The 26,678-nt window shown below is 38.7% G+C and overlaps 1 protein-coding gene across 1 annotated transcript in view; it reads left to right on the plus strand.

Annotated features, from left to right (window-relative positions):
- RYR2 (ryanodine receptor 2) overlaps positions 1-26,678 on the plus strand; it is a 743,716-nt gene that overhangs the window by 179,938 nt on the left and 537,100 nt on the right. The window contains exons 4-5 of the mRNA XM_077812173.1: positions 12,754-12,818; positions 20,424-20,543. Coding sequence (XP_077668299.1) covers positions 12,754-12,818; positions 20,424-20,543 — 185 coding nt within the window. The remainder of the gene's footprint in view (positions 1-12,753; positions 12,819-20,423; positions 20,544-26,678) is intronic.

Genomic DNA, 26,678 nt, shown 5'->3' on the forward strand with positions numbered 1-26,678 from the left:
GTATTTGCGTCCTTAACTGTAGTAGTCGCTGCCTATGATATGTATGTCCTAATCATCCAGAGGATTACTGTGGAAATGGGGACATGAGCTAGGAGGAACCTGTTATGATATCCGTGAGGTGAGGGTACAAAATGACTATGGGGATCCTCAAAAAGAAAAGGAGTACTTGTGGCATTGAAATAGAGGGTATTGAGCATCTTCCAAGAGCAAGTTCCTCCTGAGCACAACGTTTATTTCATTTGCCAATAAACTGTCCTACTCTGTTCTGATTGGTTTTAAAATTATTCACTTTAAGTAGAATTTGTCTACAAGATACCCACAACAGGTATCTAATTAGTAATGTGTAGTTGCACTGCTAAGATCACAAGTAACTACTTGTAGTAGTGGTTGATCTTGCTCCCATTTAAGTCAATCACTAAACCCACATTGGTTTTAGTGTTAAAAAATCAAGCCTTTAGTGTGTCTGTCTAATCTAGTCCTGTCCTCGAAGCCCCTAAACCACTGTACTGTCTAAATTGTTTATCCTTGTGGTGATTTTGATTGTAGGTAAATATTAATCTTAAAGAAGGATAAAATCCAGTAGTTTGGTTACTAACTTAATATTCACCTTTAATGTCTATTTCCATACCTCTTTCAGAGATTTGTGTTACATTTCCCTGCTATGGGCATTGTTGATCAAGTTTTTTAATTGTTTCTTGGCCTGACCTCTCCAGTGTTATTTCTGAGGCATTGAGACTATTGATTATTCATTACTGCTGTCATGTCTTGATTCTCAGCTGTGCTGGGGCTTCTCTGATTTAAATTGGTTTGACTCCTGCATATTATAGTATCTTGAGTGATAATGCCCTAAAAGGGCTGCCTTCTCTCGGTGCAGCAAAGTGCAAGCTTGAGATTTGGCTCCTACTTGTTTTTTACTGCCTTTGTAGATTTTGCTGTAAGAATGTGCATTACAATGAACATACCAAGACTAATTGATACTGCGATAGATGCTGTGCACAATGCAGTATAATGTGCAAGCCAAGTTCAGGTGTAAAATGTTGACCTTTTCCCAATATTGCGTGCAATATATACACCTTTACCTTCCAAAGTGGGTTGTTTTATATCGCTGGTATTAAGATCTCTGCGTTGTTGGAAAAGGGTTATGAGACTCTCTAGGTAACCATAAATTCTGCTAAAATATATGGCAACAGATGGGAAAGGGCAAACTTTTTATGTCTAATTGCTGCTGAAGTAGCATTATTGGTGAATGGAGGCCTAGTAAAACCAGAAACATTGAATTATAGCTTCAATTCTCAGGAGTGGTCTTGCATTGAAATATATATGTAAATGTCTTGCACTATCTCTGGCCATTGTGCTGTAATGTGAACAATATGTTCTACCCCTTTAGAAATGTCCAAAGTTTTTGTTATAATAAACACATTTCTCTGTGATGTTGCTGTGACTGTGATCGATTTCTTAATGTCCCTATGTCTTAAACCTTAAATCTGAACAGAAAAACTGTTCAGATACTGAAATTTTAGTACTAACCTAAATTGTGGTATAATAGTCTCTATATTAAGCCATTACCAAAAAAAAAAAGTCCAGTTGGCCTAGCAGCATGCCATTAGTCTGTTACTATTGTCTGAAGAAGCTGGCAAGCGCTGTGGAGCTCCTAGAGCCCTCCAAGAATGTGCATTTTCTCTCCCCTGTCTTCACCACCTCTCTACTACATTTTTAAATTGCCTTGAGGAATATCTCGGGGCACGTCAATGCTACAGTGGCACAGCTACAACTGTGTTGCTGTAGCACTGTAGTGTAGACTGGTTTTATGTCAATAGAAGGGGGTTTTTGTGTTGATATTGGTAATCCACTTCTCTGAGGCGGTAGCTAGGTTGACAGCATTATTCTGGCAGCCTAGCTGCATCTATACCAGGGTTAGATTAACCTAAGTAAGTCATTCAGGGAGTGAAATTTTTTAACAGCCTTGAGAGATGTTGCTAGGTTGACCTAAGTTTTAGGTGTGGACTAGGCCTTAGAGGTGGTTCATCAGTTAGCCCAGTTCCTGGCTCTAAATTCCTGTTACTACTTCCCTCTTAACATGATGTCCACAGCAGCTGTCTGCTATCCCATGATCCAAGCAGGGACTGAAGATGCAATGTGTCTACAGCAACGTAGATAAAGGAAGAAATGGGGTAGAGTGCAAAGCCTCCGGTATAAAAGGCCAAATTCTGAAGTCATGATAGGGGATGCAGGGATCTTTGGGTTATAGGTAGAACTGGGATAACTGTTCAGCAGTTTAATCTGAATACACAGTGGTTCACTTGGGCCAACTTCAAGCGAGTTTGCCAGACTGGTCCCTCAATCTTAGTTATCTGTTCCTTGTCTAAGGTAATGGGCAATAATGGAACATAAAAGCTCTTTATGGAAGAGATGTGATATTTTCCATCATTCACAACATACCTAATTTCAATAGCTACTCAAATTTTGCATAAGGTTCCTTTAAAGCTGACTGTTAACATGAATTTATGATGTATTAGTATTTATATTGGAGGGATCCCATTACAAGTGCTATTTAATGAAGTCTTGAAACCATTTTGGGAAGAATCTAAGTAGGTTTCCATTTTACCACTGAGACATTAAGATGTTAAAGGACTTTCCTCAAGTAATGCAGTGAGCCAGTAGGAAAGTTAAGAATGAAACTCCACTGTCATTCCCTTTTATATCCGATAATTGGGAGGCAATGAGGTTAACATTTGCTGTAAATTAACACAATAGTTCACACTTCTGTTGTCAAGTGTTTGAATATGATCACAGGCCTCAGTCCTTTACAAGCAAAACCTTTGTGCATGTGTTTAACTTCAGTGGGATTATTTGCATAGTTTAAATAACATGTGCATAAGTATTTGCAGGATCAGAGCCATGTATTGTTCCTACTTCTGAACGTTTAACGTTACAACAGTTGGTTTGCATGAAAGAATGAAACAGTCACTGCAAACTAATCTTGTGAAGAGGAAGGCACGCTAGTGTTTGTTCAGTGTCCGATTTGGACTAGCTACAATTTTTTTTTTCAAACTAAGCACTATACCTTACAATTTTTTAATCTTTAGTAAGATACAGCTGTTCAGGCATCAAGAGTATTTGGGAAAGCTAGAAAAAATATTCATGTAGCTATATTTAATAGAAAGCCTACACTTTAAATTTATCCTGGACTAATGTTGTCTCACCTGTGATTAAACCATTATTCTGAATCTACTTTTCCTGGTTAAAATGTTAATTCAGTTTTCACTGGTATCTCTTACATCTAATAAATGTACCAGTGCAATCAAAGCAAGCAGGGCAGCAGATAGCTGCCTCCGGAAAATGGTTGATTCATATGTTTTAATCTTAGTAGTGATTTAATTTTTACTTTTAGTAAAACAGAGAAGCAGCTGTCTACTTCAGCAGTTCTCACCATGAGAACTTCCTAGGGACTATCTCCTTGAATGAGAATCCTTTAAGCTTGTTTAAGTGAAGCTTAACATTCTACTTGTGCCACAATGACATTCTTAGTGCCATGGTGGTCAGAGCACAAATGAAATGATGACAAAATTTCCCTTCCATGTGTAATACTGAAAATAAGTTGAGACCAACATGTTAACATGCCCGCATTTGATACTTAACATTTCTGATTATGATTGGTCCGGACTTGACCTTTGCCTGATATTTATTTTTTTTAATTTAGAGCATTGGAAAGTTCACTTTGCAATCATTTATAAGACTATTGCAAAGCTTTTTCTAGTGTCTGTGTGTTATTTTTGAGGGAGGGTGGAAAGTGAAGTGCATCATATCCTGTAAATATTGTCAGAAGAAGAAAATATGTTAAAATAGGTGATTGATAAGATTTGATTTTTGTGCTTTTACCTAACTATGCAAGTGAAGAGATTTCCAATGCAATTATAGTAAAAATAAATGACAGATATCTTGGTGTTTTGGGTACCTACTAGTAACAATTTTCCATTCCCTGGCTCATTTATGATAGCCACTGCGTTTTTGTCCTGGGGAAGAAGTAGAAAACATTGTCCGAACATTACATCATATTCACAAGCTTGAAAGATTTGTGCATTTCTATACCTTTTTTTTTTTCTTTTCTCAGCTTCTGCTTGCCTGCCTGCATACTGCACCTGACTAGAAGTTGCAAAGGGTTATTGTGGGTGTGAGCACCTCATATTAGGAAACTGTTTTACTACGTAGCTGAAGGCCCCTTAATTTTTCTTGGTTAGCAGTTGCCGCAATATGCAGCATGCTAGTGGAGTCTCTCAGTTTTCTGTGAAGCATTCAGCTCTGCAGTAATTCTATGAAGGACTACAGAGAAATGATTAAAAATTAAAAGTATCCTGCAGGGAGGGGTAAAAAATCTTTTAGTAACTCATACATTTTTATTATTTTACAAGATTGCTTTAACACAGAATGCACTGGGATCTGCTTATTAAATGTTCTGTTAATAACTGGACATACACAGTATATAATAATCTAGTCTTCTACTGCTGCCTGCTTTGTTTTCTTATGTAGATCTGAGCAGACCAGCATATAATGTTAGTGGCTTGAATATTTTAATCTTGAATTGTTTTTTTTATTAACTAACATTCTTTCATAGACTGAAAAATAAAACTTGAACAGAAAATATTCAGACATTATACAGTTGTATTTCATTTCTAGTTGACGATGTTTTTTTTTGGCATTCTTAAGTGTCAACATGGCAGTAACCCAATTGCAGCACTTTTTGAAACACAGATTCCCTGACACATAGAAAACCATGGCCTCGTGCACTCCCTGACAAGCTGGACCTAAATTCAGCAGAGATCCTGAACTTTGACAGAATGAACATTCTGTCGCAGCTTAATTAAATAAGAAAATTTTAAAACACCATATGTGAAAATGAATAAAGCAGTCAAAATAGTAATCCCTGTGTTTTTTATATTAAATGTTTGTACTTTATTTTGTGATACAGATTTTTTTTTTGACAGCGCACAACTGCATCATAGAAGTTGCCAGGGAGTAAGCTGGACATTCTGGTAGCTGGGTACAGCGCAGCTGGGGGCATTGGTGTGGTATTTAGGGATTATAGCCCATTAACTGGATACATCTGCCACAATGGTAAAATACTTACAAATGCAGTTCACACCTCTCATGGGTACTGGTTTTTAGGCTATACAGACAATTTTTTTTTTTACTTGGCTCATACTGAAATCATCTTCACAACCACTATGACTAGCAACATTTTGGTTTTAAACTGAAAGCTTAGGTTCTGGAGCACATGTCTGTGGGAAAGGGTGGAATAAAGTGGATTCCCTCATAAATTCAACAGCTGCAGGGCACACAGAACCTTGCTACAATCTATAACCTATATTTTTTTTCTTGTAGCAGGAATCACTCAAAGGAACGCAATAAGATTAACATTATTTGTTTAAACAAGTTGCCTTACCTTTGTTACAAGTAACACATCTGATTATTAAACCTGAAAATTTTAAATATACTATCTATGCTGTTTTAATTTCTCTTCGTTTGGCCTCTGGAAATAGACTAGTATTTTTAGTTCCTTTATAGTCTGACAAATTTCACTTTGAGATTCTCATGCATTAATAGAGTTGCCAATGCTTAGGGCTTCTGATTTTCATTTCTAATTGATAAATACCAATAAAACATCCTGGTTTTTTTTTTAAATTGGTGTTTTATCCAATAAACACCAGAAATGGTTACATGTATCTAAGGGCTTGTCTGCACAGAGCAGTACTGCAGACTATAGAGGTGTGATTTCTAAAGGGCACTAAAATGTTGTGCAGTAATTGGTCCATGTAGACCTTGCTGGTACGTGCTAAAGATTCCTCAATGTGCTTTAACATGGTGCTCTTTGAAACAATACTACGTTTAAGTGCACTAGGGAGCATTACAAAGACATTACTCACTACAGTATGGTAATGGAGTATATACTGTAAGGAGTAATGTATGTTGTTACACTACTCATTACAATATACAAAGAAAGCCCTGAATACCCCTAATTTTTGGATATCTACATAGAATTTAAAAATTGCTAAAAATGCCCCTCCAAATTAAGTTAATAAACCCACAAAGCCAGAAGCCCTAAAATGCTTCACGGAAATAATGTGTGTGTGCGCGTGTACAGTGCTTTTATCAGTAAATCTCAAATAGCAGATTTAATATCAACAATATGGTATTTAAGATGGACGGGCTGCATGTCCACATTGATCCACAGGTTGGCCTGTCTCCACATCGATGTGGAAAGATGGGGAGAAGAGGTATTAAATGTGTTTCTCTAAATGTTCCATGAGATATTAGTTCTAACTATCTTAAATCTACAATTTAGCCAACAAGCTTAATTTCTTGCTGTAATATCCAGCTTATTGTGAGTCACATATCTGAATCCCAACAGGTACAAGTTGGCAGAGATATAAATGTTTGTCAGCCTTTATGGCCACTCAAACTGTGGTTATAATTCCAGGTAAAGTGCTTCATGCGGCACAAGGAAATGTTTCACACTGTTTACTCCTTTCTTTTTGTACTGTGCTATGTTATTGCTGCGGTTAGGATATCCTAGGAGCCCCAACTGAGATCAGAGCCCCACTGTGCGAGGCACCAGCAAACACATAGTAAGAGACAGCCCCTGTCTCACGAGAGTGTACGGTCTCAGCAGAAAAGGGAGGAGAAACATAAGTACAGGGAGGTGATTTGCCCAATGTTACATGGCTGGTAGTGGGAGAGCTGGAAACAGAACCTCCTGGCTTGGTCCAGTGACTTAACCAGTAGACCTCTGCTGTATAGTGTGTGGTTATTTTCCTGATAGCTGGATTCTTGGGCTTGTGTTTTTGGTTATGAAGTTTTCAAACCAGGATTTTAAGACATCATAATCTTTGTTCCATTGATTAGTGGGGCGTGTGTGTGTGTTTGTGTGAAATCATCTGATTGGAGGTGGGTTTGGCCTGGAAACTGTTCGTTTTAATGGTTTATCTCTTTCAATTGTTCTCATGGTGGAAATGCTTAAGAACTGTGTTGTCAGGGTTGAGATTGCTCAAGGGTTTGTAATAGGGCACACTTTTCAGGTTACCATTTCAAATCCAGATCAGGAAGGTAGTGAGGGAAAGCTGTTAAAAATTGATGGCCTTTTTGTGGCCTTTCAACCTGGCTGGAAATTGAATCGTTGACATGCCTAGGAGAATTATTCATGTATGGCTGTCATGACCTTTTCATATGTAATCTTTTTGTTAATTTCTGGAGGAGGGAATGGACTGCATGTCAAAGATTGTAACAGGAAATTGAGGAAACCAGCCAAAGAAACTTTCCAAAGGAATTAGAGTACAAGAAGGAAATGTTTCAGAGTAACAGCCGTGTTAGTCTGTATTCGCAAAAAGAAAAGGAGTACTTGTGGCACCTTAGAGACTAACCAATTTATTTGAGCATATTTGAGCATAAGAAGGAAATAGTCATCAAAGGTGTAGTGGCTTTCTCATAGCAAGGAGAAGGCCTCTGATGAGAAATGGGTGAACTGGAGCAGTTCATTTCATTAAATAAGGCAGTTTCAGATTGAAAGAAGGATAAATATATTGACAGTGCAGTACAGTGCTGAAAACAGATGGACACTAGAATGAGACTTGGTTTACAGTTACATTTTTTTATATTGGCATAAAACCCCACATCGCTGTCCGACATAGCTATGCCAACAAAACCCCAGTATAGCTGCAGCTATGCCAACAGAATGCTTCTGTTGACCTAGCTAATGTTGTTCTGCGTGGTAGTGTTCCCACACTGGCAGAAAAATGCCTTCAGTCGGTTTAAATGAGTCTCCATGAGATGGCTACGCTGGCATAGGTTCTGAAGTGTAGACAGAGCTCTTATCTTTAATTTCACTCTAAGAAATGAGAGCATGCACACAACAGTGAATGAGTGTCTCAGAGGGAAAGGTTTATTTAAGGGATTTAAAAACTGTTCTAGTTGTTTGCATTCAAAATAATCCCAGTTTTTAATCTAAAGGACCGGTCTCCGTAGTAACATTATTTATTTCCTAACATACAGCTGAATATCTACACAGAAACTTTCTAACAAGCTTTATTATTGAAGTAGAATAGCAACCATTGCTAATACCTGATCCTCTGGTTTCAGTCTGATAGTACTTCAGTGGAGGGGGAGCAAGACTTGTTGCTTGTCAACACATTGGGAAAATATGTTCTACGGGGATATGATTTCTAAATGGCATTAACATGTTGTGTATTGGTCCATGTACCCCCTGCTGGTGCACACTAGCGTGCTTTAAAATAGTACTGTTTCACCCAGCACTGTGTTAAAGGGCCCCAGCAGGGTCTACATGGGCTAATTGATTTCTGGTGCACTCTAACATGTTGTGCATTACACACCTGTGCAGCACATTATCCTACCAGGTAGATAAGCCCTTAGGCTAGTGTGTCAAATTAATTCCTCGTGTAAACAACCGAGTTCTCCACTGAAGTCTTGAGCAGAGTTACACTAGTGCTGAATTTGACCCAATGTGTTTTGAGAAGGGCTGTTCAGTAGCTGAAATCAATCCTGCAGCTGGTTTCATGTATGAATTGATAAATATGTTTTATAGAAAATATCTTCCACCACATCTGTCAACAAAGTTAGATAATGGGGTTGCCATTGTTAACAATGATTGTAGACAGATATAATAATTGTCATTAGAAACTGACAACTGAACTTGACGTTTTCAAGCTTGAGGGCCACAAAGATAGTGGAAAAGTAATAACATTTTTATTTGGGATGACTCATTTATCATTTCCAAGAATATTTATATTAGGAATCCATCAAGAACTTGCACACACAAGCTCATTGTATCCTGAAACCAAATCTGAGATTGATTCATATTGACTCAATATGATAGTCTCTGGAGGAAACTGTATAACATGACTATAGTCATATGCAGAAATCTGTTTTCAGTTTGCCATGCACCATTAGTGTCACTAGAGAATTGTAGATTTGTAAGAATCCACAGTTGAAGGTTATAGTGGTGATTGAAGAGCAATGCTGTCAGTTTTAACTCAGTGATACAAGTGGGTTAGGTAATATCTTTTACTGGACCAGCTTCTGTTGGTGAGAGAGACAAGCTTTTGAGCTTACACAGAGCTTTTCTTCAGATCTGGGAAACATACTCTAATTGTCACAGCTAAATACAAGGTGGAACAGATTGTTTAGCATAAATAGTTAAACCATATTTCAAGGGACAATACAGGTGAACTGGCCCATTAACATTCCTCTGGGAAAAGAAAGGGCAGGGGGACGCAGCTGTGGTGGCAGCATTAGTGGGTTATAGATTGTTGTAATAAGCCATAAATCCAGTGTGCCTATGCAATCCATGATTTTTAGAGTCTAGCAAAGTTATGAACTTAAGCTCCCAGGCTTATCTTTTTGAAAGCACTGTGCAGGTTTTCTTTGAGGATGAGTATTGATATGTCAGATACAGTGATTGAGTTGTGAAAAGTGTTCTCCCACAGCTGATGTGGTGTGTTAGGGTTTTGTTGTTTTTTTTAATCATTTCCTTGTATGATCATGTTCATTCAAGAGCATAGTGATTGGTTTCATCCACATAGTTGTTGGCGTGTTGAGCGCATTTGATAAGGTATACCACCTGTTGTGGTGAGCATGTCAGACCCATGGATCTGGAAAGTGTGTCTGTGGGGAGCATTGATCATTTGTAGCAGTGGAGAGAAGTCTGCAGGTTTTGCATCTGGTCTGGCAGGGTCTGACACTGAACTCAGTGTGATTCAGAAGAAAGCACTCTGCTGATCACAGAGAGTAATCTTCTTGTTACCCAAATGTGCTGAACCACTTGCTCAGTTTTACTCAGTTCTGTGCTGTGCTGAAGCCTACTAAGGTTATCTTCTTTTTGCTCTGGCAGCTCTAGAATCTGTCTGCTGACATGCGTTAGAACTCGCACTTTGTGCTATGTCAATATACCATGCTTAGATAAACTCTCTGCTCTGCCCATGTAATGTTGCTCTGTTCAAGAGGTGCACAAAGGTTTTCTACCTTATACTCAGGGCTTGTTGTTTGGTAGGCCCAGTGTGTCCTTGCTCTGGCACAAAAAGGTTTTATACCATGCAGTAACTACGAATCTAAATGTCCTGAGATACAATTTCTCTACTGCCAAATAAATCTGGTATTGTGGATCAGCATGATACAGCTGTAAACTTATAAAGTAATAAGATGACTAAAGTAGAGAAAGCAATTTGGGAAAGGGAGTGGAACCAACTGGTTTATGCTGCTGCTAGAGGCTGTATCGATTACTGCAACAAAACCACCATCTACTACAGTAGTGTTGCCGGCACCCAGTGCCGAGAGGCTGAACAACAGCTTGAGTGGTTCGTTACCCGGTGTGCTACACCCAATAATCACAACGGGGTGGAGAAGCAGAAAAGTTTATTTGAAGCTTCAAATAGGTACAGGGAGATTTGAATCTCAAATCCTGTACACAGAGCAGGAAGTTACACAGGCTTTTATACATCCCTTTTCCCAGCATACTTATCCAATAGCAAGCTGCCCCAAGTATCCATATAGCCAGCCAATCCAGTTCCCAGCTAGTTCCCTGGTTCTCTGTATCATTTATTAAACTATACATAAAGCTGCTTTATTCAGCATTGTTCTTCCATATCTGCCCTGTGTGGCCTTGCTTAGTTTCAGGCAGCCTGACTCTGCAGCATATTGTTGCAGATTCTCAGCAGAACTGCTGTGTGTGCCTCCAGGCCGGGGGGCCAAGGACGCTTGGGCCTAGTACGCAGAGCTGCTGCAGTGCCTCCAGGCAGGAGGGGGGGCCAAGGACACCTGGGCCTAGTGCGAGGGGGCTTCATCGACACTCGTGGTCTTCCATCCCCTCGAGTTACCTAGTGGCCATGCCCCAGTGTCCCCAACAGTAGTCTTCACAATTTCACTTGTACTCCAGGTGATTTCCTGTCCTGCGGGATGATTTCTGAGGAAGACTATCTAATGCCTATGAAAATGACTCTTTGTACAGGACAAGACAAATTATTAAAGAATCAACACTGTATATATCCTGAGTAGGCCAGTGACAGCTTCTTTTTCTAGCTCTAACATTTCCAACATCTCTAGGATTGTTTTCCCTCAGGATAGTGCAGGCACTAATATTTACTTTGTAAATGGAATTTTACTATTAGTATTAATTATACGCAGTCTTGTGTTGCTAAAGGGGAGGAGGGTGGGCTTGTGGCTAAAGCACAAGCCTAGTAGTCAGAAAATCTGGGTTCTTCTCTTGCTTCTGCCACAGACTTCCTTTGCCTTCTTTGCAAGTCACTTAATCTTTTCATGGAATAATACCTACCTCCCCTGGGTGGTGTTAGGCTAACTCAATATTTGTAAAGCATAAATTATTCTAAAATTTTGTTAGGCAGAAAACAAGTGTGCAGTTGTCTTGATTTCTGTTGTAATACCTTAATTTAAAACAAATGTGTGAACTCCTTCGTCATTCATTGCACGCTGTCTAGCTGCAGAATGATACACATTTCTGCAGAAATAATGGTATGTGATTAAAAGTTGCACTGTGGGCGTGATTCTCTGCCTATTGAAATCAATGGAAAGATTCCATTGACTACAGTACTAACTGGATCAAGCCCTGTATGCATAAATATGAAGGGGCAGAACTAAATCAGCATGTGCAGCCATAACTTTTGACATTTTCAGGCATTAGGTGCTTAATTTTGCAGATTTAACAGTCTCCAAGTATTTTATATGGTATTTTCAGAATAAAGTAGTACCATGATGGAACATGAGCAAGACCATAGTTAAAGTTGCATCAGATTTTTCATTTTGATGTGGTTTGTATTGGATAACATGATTACCACATCAGCATGTCATAATTACATCAAACCACTTCTTAAATCTTTAAAGTAATATTGCATGTTTATTTACTATATCCTCCTTGCGGCTATTAAATCCTGTAAAATATTGAAGCATCTGGAAAAGTAGTAGTCAAGTTTTTCAGATATTTTATTCAATGTACTGCTATATATATTTCCTGTAAATAACTGTTTACTTGCAACAAATTTCTAGATTGTCTATCATCAACTTTTCATGCAAAACCCTTAGTAGTAGTAGAAGCTACAGTATTTTGTTTCTCTTGCATAGTTAAAGCAACAAACTTGGAGCTAATAATCAGAAGGGGTTGGACATATGGAAGAAAAGTTTATATTACATTTTATAGAAGCAGAGTAAATCCTCAGAGGGATTGTAATTTATACAGTATAACATTATTTCCCTTATCTATCTTTTCCAGGGTAATTTTGTATAGGAAGAAACAATTGGATACCCTTCATTTTTATCTTTACTGAACTATTCTGATGAACAAATGGAATAGTCATTAGGCACTCTGAAAATATGTATTAATCAATGATGTTGGGTTTTCACATTTGAAATGTAGCTACTTTAATCTGACAAGCATGTAATTTAAAGGATTTTCAGGAAATGTCATATGCAGTGTATATGACATGCATTTTTTTCTCTCTCTCTCTTCCTCACCCTACCAATTCAATAGTTAGTTGTTCTCTTTCAGTTAAAAGGGTTCAGACGGAAAATAATCTGCAAAAGAGGAAGTGTGGCAATAACTATTGCTTTGAGTGTCCTGGGTTTGAAGTTTTTCAGTGGTTAGATGCTTGTGAGACTCAGATTCTACTAAAGATATTCTTATTTTAAAACAGACTTGCAAACAGACTGTGTGATGTTTTAATCAACTCTCTCCATTAGGCCGTAGCACAGAGAAGGACAAAAATGATGGAAAGAAGATTGTACAGATGAGTAGTAGAATTGAGGTGGGTGGGCAAATAGCATGCAGCAAGGAGAAAGACAGACTGACAGAGAGAAAGGAAGGGTGCAATAATAGAGAGAGCTAGTAAATTCCAAAGAAAATAGTTGGGACAAAAACATTGGCTTAGCAAGGAAATTTATTAACCATAGGCCAGGCCTAAACTAAAAAAATTAAGTCAACCCAGCTGCACAACTTGGGGGTTTGGAAAAACAGCTGCATTTCACTTAAGAGCAGACTGCATTTTACTTGTGTAGTGAACACTTCCTCCACATTCCTTCCTTCTCAGGAGGTTGATGTGAAGCTTAATTAATGTATGGAAAATGCTTTGAGATCCATGGGTGAAATGTGCTATTCAAGTGCATATTATTTTAAAATCTGAGACACATCTGGATGGATCACTGACACTGTTTCAATGCTAAATGATCGGCACTGTATTTGGTAAGCTCTGTAGAGTCTAGCCACTATGAAATGAATGTCAGTCCATGAATGATGAGAAAGGCAAAGGGCATGGTTGATAAACATTTTGAAAAGTATAATGCTTAAAGTTCAATGCAGAATTAAAAATGAGACAGGATTGTTCAAAAACTATTACCAAACAGTGTGTCAGAAATACACAGAATGCAAATGTCCTGGTCCCTCCCCCACCGCTGATGGAGCATTTATGAAAGGTAATAGAGGGGCTGGTTGGGTATGTGTGTAGACTAAGCCTATTTGAACAATGATCTGTGGGAATTCAGTCAGCCAGCTGTAATCCTTTAAATAGTTATAATATACTGAGGAGGTTAAGGATTAGTCAAGTCCAGGGCTTAAATTCTTAGAGTATTTCCTGGAGCCACCCCGTGCCCCCAACATGCTATAAAAACTCCAGGGGTTTGAAAATAATTACCAGAGTTCCGCTCTGGACAGCTCAAGGACTGGGCAAGTCTGACTACTCACATAGTGTTACTTTTCATGGCCTTAAAGGGGCAAAACCAAAATAGTATGATTATTTCAAAGAAATCATTCATGCTCAGCTGTGACTTAAAAATGATCAATAATAGAAATGATCTGATGATAAAAGATAGCATGCCAACGCTTTAAAATGTGCCATCAGCCACCCTTTACACGAAATGCGTGCCACTCATTCAAGTAATCAGGAGAGACTAGGTTGGAGAACAGAGATTATCTGAGCGCTGCAGAAGAAATAAAGATCTATTATAGGCCTATGCTAGTTGTCTGTGGATATTTGCTACCCACAGAAAACAGTTTCTTCTCTTAACCTGGCCCTCTGGTGTGTCTCTTTGGGCATGTAGTTTGCCATGTCTTGTGCTGTGAACTGGCAAACTTTTTCTTTTTAGGACTCTTTTTAAATAGTATTGTATGGATACTGGGTTCTTTTCCTCTGCTGAATCATTTAGTTGCTGGTATAGTTCCACCAAGTAGAAACATTTTATTAAGTAATTAAGTAGCTTATAATGAACAGCTATATTGCATATTAAGATCCTACTAGTGATGACCCATGGCTTTATTGCTCTGGTTTTTTTGTTAGTAAATATGTGTGTGGTATGCTGGGAGATTTGTGTTGAGTTGTGGTATGGGGTAGTTCTGGGAGACGTGGTGAGTTATGTAGGTGGTTAATGCAGGGTGTATGCTGCAGTGAGGGATTACTGTGTGTGCTGGTTGTGTTTTGTGTCTGGGGTTTTTGTGTGTTTTGTGCAAGTGGGGAAGGAGGGTGGGCTGTGTTGATTTGTGTGTGCTGGGGCTGGTTGGTTATGTTGTCTGGAGTTGTGCTGAGAGATTTATGCAGGTGGTGAGTGAGGAGGGTGTGCTATGGAGAGGGTCTCTCTGTGTTTGTAGATGTCTGTGCTGATTGTTGTGTGGGGTTGGTTTTTGAAGAACTGTGGCAATTGGGCAAAGATAGACACCATCTCTCCAGTCTTCCTCTACAGTCAATGAAAGTGTTGCATGCAAATTAGCTGTAGAGTATGAGTGGTGATTGTGAGAGTCACCGTTGATATCACAATGGTCTAGGACTCTTGGCATGACATAGCTATGTCTTACTGAAGCTGTACATTGCATGGGTGTAATTCCTAGTCAAAATGGCTGAGAAATTAAAAATTGGATGGCAACAGACCACAAAACTCAGTGATGATTCAACACCGTGACATTCTGAATAGAGAGCTCTCAACCATGCTTGTAGCTGCTTCCCTTGCTTCTCAGTGACTCAGACATGTTAGACTTCAGGGTGACACACAGAGTGACACTACTGAAATCTTATTATTTAGATTACTTGTTGCTATTGGCTCAATAGTAGTCCTGGCTTTTTCAGAGTTGGATATTTAAACAAGAGTGACTTTGTGGGATACACAGTATCTATCCATTTTTCAAAAATGCAGCTTGAAGAATACAGCTTGAAGAAGGTTATTTTAAGGAACACACTCAAAAATGAGCAATCCAGTTATAGTCCAGAACAATGCAAGAAGTTATTGGAATGTCACACTGTTGGATAATCAGCTGTAGCATCCTCTCCATTCTCTTTGGGACTGTGTTGTTGTTTGCCGTAATGCAAAGCAGGATATCTTTCCGTTGGCAGAGACATTATAATTTAATGATTTATTTAGGTACTGGCTGACATTCGAGGTCTAGTGTGGATAAGTAGATTAGCCTGCAACCTTCTCATGACTCTAAAATGAGAACTTGTGGGTGGGTACTGCATTACCTTTAGCAGGGATACAAATTCTTTGTGAGCTTGGGAGGAAAAATGATTTGTGATTAAGACTGTGATGAAGGATACTAGAGATTTGGATACAATTCCTATTATCCCACAGATACTGTGTGACCTGGGGTAGGTGATTCAATCTGTGTAAATCATTTCCCTGGCGTAAAATGGAGATAACGATACTTCCCAACATCACTGGGGGTATTGTGACCTTTAGGACAGATTCTCTCCAGGAGGAGAGAGGACATGGGGCATTCAAATGACTGTGGACAACTTAGAGGGTGTACGAGGTATTTAGAATTATTGAATTCTTTAAATGTTTTTAAGGTGTTTTTGTCAACTACTGTTGACTGTACCAAAGGACTTTAAGCAGAAAATCAGGAGGGTAGGAGAGAAGTGATTAGGAGTAGGAATATCTAATAAAATGTGATTACCTAACTTTTAGAAGGATGCAATTATACCCATCTGAGACATAAAGTGCTTTTATCAATTTGAACCTGACAGGTGACTGACAGCTAAAATTGTGATGTCAGAAAACCTCTCCAACATAATGGATGGGGTGTAAAAGTGCTCAGAAGGTTAAAGAAGGAATGGAACCAGTTTGGGAAACTTCCTAATTAAAGATTTAAGAATATTTGAAAAGTACATTAAGTGCCCATTAAATAGTTAGGATAAGGCATACTTCAGTCCTCTTTACATGAGGGCTGAGAGGAAATTAGAAATAGGTCTCATTGTCCAGTCAGGGTTTGGGGGGCACAATCCAGTGTGGAGGTGTCTCCACTTGTCCGGCAACCCTGGGTGCCTTACAATGCCTTGCAACTGTAGCTCCCAGCTTGGGATGCACACAATCAGCAAGAAGCTTGCAGGTCATACCCTGAGGCTATGTTTACCCAGCAAAGAAAAACCCCATGGCTGGCCTGTGCCAGCTGACTCTGGCTTGTGGGGATGGGGCTGTTTCATTACTGTGCAGCCTTCTGGACTAGGGCTGGAGCCTGAGTTCAGGGACCTTCCCACCCTGCAGGGTCCTAGAGCCTGGACTCCAGTCTGAGCTTAGAACCTACACATCAATGAAAAGCCACGCAGTCCAAGTCCTGTGAGCCTGAGCTGACTGACCGGCATGGGCCAGCTGTAAGTTTTTCTTTGCTGTGTAGACACACCCTGAGTGTCTATGTGCTTAGACAGCCCTGGTTCAGCAGCTCTGGCCCCAGCAGCCTGTCTACATCCCCACAGCCCCATTCTGGCTCCCACCAGCCTTGGTTACAACCAATAAGCAGGGGTGCTGGAACTAAGGGTTCTGGGGGTGCTGCCGCACTGCTTGACTTGAAGTGGTTTCCATCATATACAGGGTTTAGTTTTCTTCAATGGCTCTTAGCACCCCCACTACACAAATTGTTCCAATGCCATTGCCAATAAGATGAATCCAACACACTCCCGGTCCCGAATTTCTCCATAACTGTGTGCCCTGAAGTGTCCACTTCGGAGAAATATTTGTTGCTCCTGTAAAGAGACATTCACATCACACTTTTTAACTCAACTGGGGTAAACAGTTTCAAACACAGAACTGGGTCTGTTTATAGTAAAATAAAAGAAACCTATTAACAGGACATAAGTTAAGTGATACCAAGTAAAAGGAATAAACTTAGAAAGGGTTACAAGCAAACAAAAGTGAAAACCTGCATCTAAAAATCTAAAACTTAATTTACCAACATGTAGGCTTTGTTCAAGATAGTTTCTCTTTCCAGCCACGGCTGACTCCATCTGTCAGGAGTTTCCACAAAAGTACAAGGTGCTGGCGTCTGTCACTTTGCATTAATTGCTTGCACCTACATTACACAATTGTATTAATAATCAGTGAGTTATGAGCTTTTCAATGACATGACACCTTTTAGATACAGGTTATAACAATAGTGAGTTGGGGTACACTGGGCTGGTCATGCAAGCTGAAACTTATTGCTAGATATCAGGGTGGTGCCCAATCCTTTTGCCCTGGGGCTGTTCTGAATGTCACAAGGTCTTTTTGTAGTGACTTTATAACAACTACAATTAAGGAAATTCTATATTTTAACACCTATGGTTATAGGAATATGTTAATGGGAGAACATACCCTGATCTATAAATAGGTGTGAAAAATGCACTGATACTCAGAAAATGGTCTACTTAAAGTTCTAAAGTCTATAGAAAAAGAATGGGATTTTTTTTCTGAGTCCAATTCTGCAGTGCAGTGATGGTGCAAATATGTCAGATTCCTCTAAACATACAGCCAACAAAAGCAGAAGATTGAATTCAGGGTATTACTGTTTAGATGCTTTTCTAGTGGCATGCACAAGAATGAAAATTAACTCAAATGAGCATTATAATGAACTAAATCTGACTCTGATTTACTCTGACAAAGACATCAAATGTTTTGGACAATATGGATATGTGAGTTCCATCAAGCCCAAGCTGCTAACGAAAATGAGAGGCTCAACCACTCCATGATTATACAGCATGTATTTCAAATTTATACATATCTGTGTACATTGCAAAACATGTCTGATTAACATTCTAGTCAGTGAAAATCTCATGGTAACCTATTAAGTCATAGGAAGTACATTTGGAAGGAGCTATTCAAACTTTTATTTATTTATTTTATTTTTATCTTATTTTTAAGATAGCATACTTTGTTTTTGAGCTACAAATTTAAGGGCAACGGGCCGTATGTTCCACTGCACAAGATAGCAAAATCAGAGAAAATCTGTATAAAATGGGTTAAGGGAGTGTGTGGTGGGGTGTGTCAGCTACACTGTATGCTTTCTCCTACCTTGTAACTATCAGCATCTCCTCCACACCAACATGTATTCTGGGCTGTATACCAGTAATGGGGGCATGGCCAGGTGGAAGTAGCAGTAGTCTGGAAACGTGGTGCTGTGTGTCAGGGAACTGCATTTCTGAAGCCAAAGAACCCTTTTAGTTATTGCTGCTTTAAGCAAATAATAATGATAGATGGCGTGCAAATACTTTTTTCATACTCTATCTCCAAGCACTATGCAAAGGTGGATTGTCATTGCTAGCTCCGTTATACAGAGTGGTACAGAGATTCAGAGAGATTAAATTATTTGCACAAAGAAAGATCACGAATCAATGAGAGAGCTGGGAAGAGAACTTGCACTTCCTCACTTCCCTGTCTCTGGTGTAGCCACAAGGCTACACTGCCACTCTGCTTTGCACACCCTATTGGCAGGGTCATTGCAGGCAGTGGGGTGAACCAATGGCAACTGGTAACGGTGGTTGCTGTTCTAGTGGGGTTTGGATTGGTTAGGGGAAGGGGACAGGAAAAGGTTCTATGAATGTGTTCTTTGGAGAAAGAGAGGACTTAAGTTTCCAGACTGGTAACAACAAAAATTAACATTCAAGTTTTTATTTTAATATTATAAAACTAAGGCTTTATTAGAAATGATTTTTTTTTGCCTCTCAATGAACAAAGCAGCTCTGAAGTACTGAAAGTTGGTGTACAAGAGGCCCATGTGGATAGATACAGGGTATAAGAAGAGTTCACCCAGAGGAGAAGTACTAGTTTCTAGATACTTGATCGCCCAGCTCTTTTATGTGTGAAGTTAATGTACTGCTGTACTGAGGCTTTATTTATTTTTGGGCAGTAATATATTTCAGCAAATTCTTGAATTTTCAGTGCCAAGCAGTCATGTAAAATGCATTAATAACAGGTCCTGGAATCCACAGACTGATGCTAAGGATGAAAAGTCCCTTAGTTCACATAGTATATACAACCTTCCTTTGCATAGGAGTAAAAAATGGTGAGCAGAGTAGATAAGAATTTTCATTTTTCCCACCCCAGTTCTGCTCTCCTTGTGAGTTCAATAGACATTTAAGTGACTCTTCCCCAGGTGTTATTACATGGTTACATTCAGGTATATTATATAGTTAATTAAAATTATCTTGTAAGCAGCACATATCTAGCTACAAAGAGCCATTGAATGTAAGTAAAGAGATTCTTGGGTCAATAAAATATTTCACAGAAGTGGTTGAGATGCATAGCATTTCCTGGGAATTAACACTACTTAACTTTACCATACCCCATTATCTCCAGCAACTTGAAGCTCAATCATTTATCGTGAAAATGCTTGGTCTACATATAGGACATAGAAGAAATGTAGCAGCTTGTGTGTGTGTTTAATTAAGAACTGCACTGATGACCATAAAAATGAGTTTCATACTTACAGGTTCCTACCTGCTTCTGGTTGCATTGATCAATCTACATTTTTGTTAGGTAATATTTTGTGCACCTGATGTTAAGTGCAACCTTTTCATAGTCACCTGAATGACATTTATTCTGGAAAAACTATCATTTGTTTCATAAGTCAGAGTCAGCAAAGTGTTTAGTGTTTATTACATTACATTAGTACATTATTTTTGTTGTGATGCATTTCTTAAAAAGAAATGTGGTGTTAGAATATAAACACATTGTAGCAATGTTTTACTGCGGCATCTAAGGCCCCAAAACTGGAAAGGGAGCCATCTGAAAGACTTTGGGAACAGATTCCTTTGCAGGATTGGGGTCTAAATTAGGATCTGTGAAAGTCAAGGGCAACATTTCCTTTGACTACAGTAATAGTAGAATTAGGGGCCCCAATCATTGTTGTGTCTATCCTTGAAACAAAAATCAATATTAATAGATGAGATGTTCAATATGATTCAAAACAAACAAAACAACATGCATCTTAGCGCATTATTGTGGTGATTCCCTCTGAATCATCCAAATTTTCCCTTCCGAGAATGAAAGCTACCTTGGGATTCACTTCTATTGCTGTTTGTGGCTGATTACTTCCGATGTTTAGCTATGCCTTTGTAAATGCTTCCCAAAGTCCTATAGGATCGAAACCATAACCATGTTCAATTTTTGTCTGTTTTTTGTAGGATGATGAAGTGGTTCTGCAATGCACTGCAACTGTTCACAAGGAGCAACAGAAACTGTGCCTTGCGGCAGAAGGATTTGGCAACAGGCTCTGTTTTTTGGAATCCACTTCAAATTCTAAGGTATAGCAAGCTGTCTGAATGTAGCGCTGTTTGTAATGTCATTAACAAGGGGAAAATTTCTTGTTGGTACAATATTGCTTGCTGTGACATATAGTAAACAAGTTATCTAAAGGCATGGGCCAGCCAAATAAATCTCCAGATACCATAATGAAGGTTTTAATCCCTCATGACACTTGCAGGCTGAATCCTTTGTCACTTACAGGCTGGATGACTGCAATATACTGGGGGGCTGGTCTTTGAAGCACATCTGGCAGAGGGAGCTCATCTTAGGATTTTGCTCCTTACTGCCAGTTCACTAGTGTGCTAATTTGGTGTGCTACAGAGCAAATTTAGTGCAGCGCAAAGATGCATTTCTTTAGTGTGGCATTGAGGCTGTTGCCAGAGGATATTTATCCCACCAGTGGGTATATGTGATAAAAGTAAGGATTTATTTTGTGCTGTTTGCTTTGGGATAATTGTTTGTTTGAATCTCTCTAATGTGACAAGATACACAATCCTGGTGCAAATATCAAATAAATTGTATCCAACCTACATAATGGTTTTCTATAATATAGTACATATAGTATGGTAATGATAAGAAGATTTTTTTTTCAATGAAGGTTGCTGTTCAACAAATGAGTGTTCACACACTGAGATTCAGTTCTGCGTTCATAAACTTGGCTATCTCTCACTGAAATCAAAAAGCCATTTCTAAGGGAGGAAATTAGACAGCTGTTTGTGTTAACTGATATTTATTGATATTAAGTAGCCACGTGTTTCTATTTTTATAAATATTTTTTTCTCCAGATCAGTTATAAATGTTTGGTGAGCGAATTAAATATATGAAAAGCATCTAGAAAGTAAGATCTCTAGAAGGGATCAGTATTGAGGTTGTTTAAAAAAACCCCCAAAACTTAGCCTACCAACTTCCATAGCATCACTTTATCATTAAATACATTATCTCTCATACGTTGCAGAGTAATGCTTTATTTTCCATGTCTCATCATTTTGACTGTATTATTCATCATCATAAAATTTTTATTAGAATGTTAATGATTCATTATAATAGCAATGATCTGGATGAATTCATTCATGCTGTTCCATTTTAAGTGAGTCTTTTTAATTATAAAAATATTTCAGGATAGAAGGAACTGCAGTATTAGCTGCCTCTAAGGCCAGAAAGTCTAGTTTATTTAATGAGTGAATTATCATTCAATAATTTTGGATAGTAAACATCCAATCTCATATAAAATGTTCATGACTGTGAAGAGAATGTATAAATTTCAAAGCAGTTCCAATTCTTCAGTACCATCTTTTCCAGGTGCCTGATAAGTCACCATATACTCTGTTAGCTCTGTAAGAGTTGCGGGGGAAGGGGAGAAGACTAAAGGCCGTCGTTGTTTTTAATTTTTCAAAGGCTTACAAGTCTTAAAATGAGCCCATCTGAAGAAATGAAGCATTGAGAGAGCCAGAGAATTATGAGACCAGCAACACAAAGCTGACTGGAGAAAGAGAAAATGAGAGAGGCATTATGGGCAGGCAAAAACATTATCTCTACAATACTTAAGTATGTGTTGTTATTTAGGCAAGAGCATTTAAAAGGGTTTTGTGGATATTGTAGACTTTGTTCTGTTTTTACAGCACCCAGCCCAATGGGGTCCTGGTCCATGACTGGCGTCCCTAGACACTACAGTAATATAGATAATAATAATAACCTTTTGAGAGGCCAGACAAGGTAGATTTATAAAAAAAAAAATCAGTTAGAAGTCAACTATCAGTAAATGTAAATCAGTCTTGCTAGATCTCATCTATAGGTGTGTAATAGTTCAAGTGAAAAATGTTTACAGCTACCTTTTATTCTCAGTCCAAGTCAGCACAGACATTTGTGTCCTTGAACAAATGTTGGGGAGTGTCCAGACTAGCCTTTGCCAATAAATTTGAAAACATGGTAACTCCCTCAATCAAATAACGTGAGGTAAACACCCTAGTCAAGACAAGCCCTCAGTTGCTCAAGGTTCACATTATTGTCACTCATGTCATACTCTAGTTCTCCAACAGCTCTTCAGAGTTTTACAGGAGACACACAAACACACAAAAAACCCCTTAGGGTAGACAAGTCTTGAATTTTTACTCAACAAGCAAGGAGAAAATGGAAAAACTTCCAATCCTACTTTATTGCTTCTTTGTGACACCTAAGGCACAAACCTATTTTTTTCTTTTGCAGGTGAATTCAATTTTAAGTAGCTTTCATGATGTTAGAGCTTGTAGAAATTTTTCTAAATTTTGGCAAAAAAAGTTCACTTTTTGGGGGTGAAGGGCATTTTTAACCAGCTCTATTCCTTGTGTGGAAAACCCAGACCTTAGTTAGGCTTTATAGAACTAAAGGGACATTTAATCCATTTCTGTAGCCAATAGGATCTGTTTCTTTGTTTTGAAGACCAGGTCATTATTTGTATATACAAATCTCACTGATATGGAAAAAATGTTATGCTTTCTAAAGTGAATCATTCTTCTTAAGATCTAAATGCATGGTACTGGAGTAGTCCTTTCCAATATTAGCCCTCCAAAAATATTTTTCATCCCACATGTAGAACTTGTTTCCCCTGTCCCAAACACAACCTTACAGTAGTCTGGAGTTCAGGATTGGGAATATGCAGCCCTCCACTATTGTTGGGTTTGAGTTTTGATATTTTGTGAACCACCAGGGCCAGAAATGGCAGCTTTGTCACTAGAGAGTTAAGAATCCCTCTTTTCTAATAGCATAAGGGATTTTTTCCCTCTTGCTGGCAGACCTTAAATATCATGACGTTATAATAGCTCTTCTATAAATCATATATCTCTTTTTAGTGTTTTCTAAAATGTACTGTTTATAATTTTTCTATCCCTCTGAACCCTCTGCAATTTGGACTCATGGAACTAAGATATCCTGGCTTTATAAATAGTGAGGATATTTAAAAATAGTCTCAAAGATTTTAAAAAGCTACAAAAACATTCTAAAGTTAGGTTTCAGAGTAGCAGCCAAGTTAGTCTGTATCCGCAAAAAGAACAGGAGTACTTGTGGCACCTTAGAGACTAACCAATTTATTTGAGCATAAGCTTTCGTGAGCTACAGCTCACTTTATCGGCTGCATGCAGCGGAAAATACAATAGGGAGATTTTATATACACAGAGAACATGAAACAATGGGTGTTACCACACACACTGTAATGAGAGTGATTAGGTAAGGTGAGCTATTACCAGCAGGACAGAGAAGAAGAAAAAACCCACAACCTTTAGTGATAATCAAGATGGGCCATTTCCAGCAGTTGACAAGAACGTGTGAGGAACAGTAGGGAGAAAAATAAACATGGGGAAATAGTTTTACTTTGTGTAATGACACATCCACTCCCAGTCTTTATTCAAGCCTAATTTAATGGTGTCCAGTTTGCAAATTAGTTCCAATTCAGCAGTCTCTCATTGGAGTCTGTTTTTGAAGTCTTTTTGTTGTAATATTGTGACTTTTAGGTCTGTAATCGAGTGACCAGAGAGATTGAAGTGCTCAAATAAATTTGTTATTCTAAAGTTAGGTTTTTATTTTTGTAAAACATCATAAACAAAGTAGGATGATATGGAGTGAAGGTTCTATTGGCACTTATTTGGGGTAACATTGTTTGGGGTAGCCCCACTCATGGTGATTCCACTAATTCAGTCATCCCAAAGTATTTAGTGAGATTCCAGAATTTTTTCTTTTTGTTGATTCGTTAATTTGGTGGGGGATAGTGAGTGAGAGTCTCCTTAGTTTTTTCTTTGGTTTAGTTGATAGCTTGGGGGTCTGAGTGTTTATCAGACTCTGAGGACATTGGGCCTGATCCAGTACCCATTGAAGTAAATGGGAGATTTGCCATTGATTTCAAAGGGAGCTGGGTCAGTCGCAAAGGGCCTGGTCTTGCTCCCACTGAAACCAGTAACAGAGGTGGAATTGATTTCCTTGGGAGCAGGCCCAGGCCTGGAGTGAGTATTTCCTTCTCATTACTACTTGTTTGCTTTTAGGTGTACTATGCATGATGGGAGGGTGAGGGAGCTCCCTCTCCCAGTGGTGGTGGTATAATTATTTTATACTGTGGGAGTGCTCAGTCACTACCCCTAAGACAGGATTCAGTGATGGGTGTAATGAATTACTGAATGGGGACTGTCTACTAATCAGTTTATACATTGTGTTGTACAGTGGGGCCCTGGTCTTTGTTGGACCCTAGATACTACTGTAATAAACCTAAAAATAAGAGGAGAGAGGATGAGAGGTAATAATAAAAGTATCATGCTGTTTTCTGCTCTGGCCGCCTTCTCTTTTCTCAGTCGTATCCTTTTGCATGTTTCATTTCTTCTATGGAGCTCATAAACACAGCCACTAACCCATTAATGTACTGTTCTCCTCTGTAGGGGGTGGTGGGTAGCTGTGCTGCCCCAGGAGGAGCTCCAGAAAAGATCTCTCCCTCAGACAAGTTAAGTTCCTTTGGAGCTTCTGTCTTGTGCTGGGAGGAGGGGAAGAGTAGGAATTATTGGCCCTGTAGTAGATGTAGCATACTCTCTTCTCATCTTATTTCCAGCTTATTCTATTCTGTTGGGTCCTCACCTGTGCACTTCCAGTTATTCATTAAGTGATTTGACTATCTGTCACTGGACTAACATCTTGTGGCACGCACAAGGGGATAGAAACCATGTGTCCGCTTACACTCCAACTTACCTCACTCGTTCATGGGGAGCTAACAGGTGCATAACCGTTGTTGCCCTCTCAGACTGAGGCTCATAATCTGGGTAAACCTGGCACAGCTGGACAGGGTCTGCAGTGGAGGTCTTATTCCTTACTTCCCTGCAGTGTTGTGCCAAGTCACAAGCGTGGCCTAAGTAAACTAGCATACAATGAAAATATTGCCGTTATGAGACACAAAAGCCAGAGTCTAAGTTGTGCCTGCAGATTATTTTATTTGCAAATAAGTACTGTAATAGCACTTGAGAGCACAAATATACAGATGCAAACAAGGAAGTTGGGCCAACATGTAACTCATTTTCTGTCTGAAATGGATGTGTGCATGCTCAGTAATCTATTTTTTGCGTATGTACATGTATTTTACTGGCACTTTTTAAGGATGACCTAATGTGTATTTGATATGCTGCTTTTCAGCAAACTGAAGCAATGCCCTTTTTGTATTTTCATTGGACAAGCTGCATACGCTGTGAATGTTTTTGCACTGGTTGTCCTGTTTGTGTTCACAGGTATCCAAATTCAGCCTTCTAGTGCATATTCCTTAAGGTAGAATACACCCTTATGCAGTAGAACCACGTTGAGAGTTATGAATTATTCATATAAAGGGAATAAAATGGTGCTGTATGTTCTCTGAACTTTACAGTAGAACCTCACTACTAATTAAACCACTAATTTGCAAACTCAGGAATTATCACAGAATGAAGAAATAAATGGTGATCTTACTTCATGTGTCAGCAAAGCTTGAAGAGCGGAGTTATACAAATGTTAAGAGGAAGTCTGAATATCAGCTTCTTGGATGACCTCTATCCCCTTTCACCACCGTCTCCATCTGTTGCTTTTGCCACTTAATGCTCTGAACATTTTATGGCAACTTAAATTGTTTTGTTAATTTCTAGGAAAGTGGCCTAAGTTTGTGAAATAAATTAAAAGTTGAAGTGGAGCAAAAAGGTCTGTTAATAATGCAAAGGGAAAATATTTCAACAAATTCAGTGCATGCTAGTGTTCTACATTTCATCTACCATCAATGGTAGAAATGCAGGGAGGAAGAGGGGTTGATTATAAAGGTTTCAGAAGCAATTACTGAGTTGTCAGACAAAAGTCACATATTTGGGAAAATATTTGGTGTTATGGGGTGGGCTTCTCCATATTTTTGTTTCCATATTGGGAGCTTATAGAGTGCAGAAGGACGGTACTAAATAGAAACACTGTGGGTATATCTTTTTTTATTTAAGGCAATATAAAAGTTAGTTTATAACTAGGTTTAGCCCTTAAAATGCTTTTGTCAGAGCATTTAGTTTGAAAAATGCTTCGTTTGTCAGGCGGCTAAAGTAGACATCATAGAAGCTGATCATTTGTTCTTAGGGAGCATAGTATTTAAAGTTCCTGAATATGTATAGTAAAATTTAGGATCTTAA

This window comes from Eretmochelys imbricata, chromosome 3 (assembly GCF_965152235.1).
Source record: "Eretmochelys imbricata isolate rEreImb1 chromosome 3, rEreImb1.hap1, whole genome shotgun sequence".
In the NCBI taxonomy this organism is placed as follows: domain Eukaryota; kingdom Metazoa; phylum Chordata; order Testudines; family Cheloniidae; genus Eretmochelys; species Eretmochelys imbricata.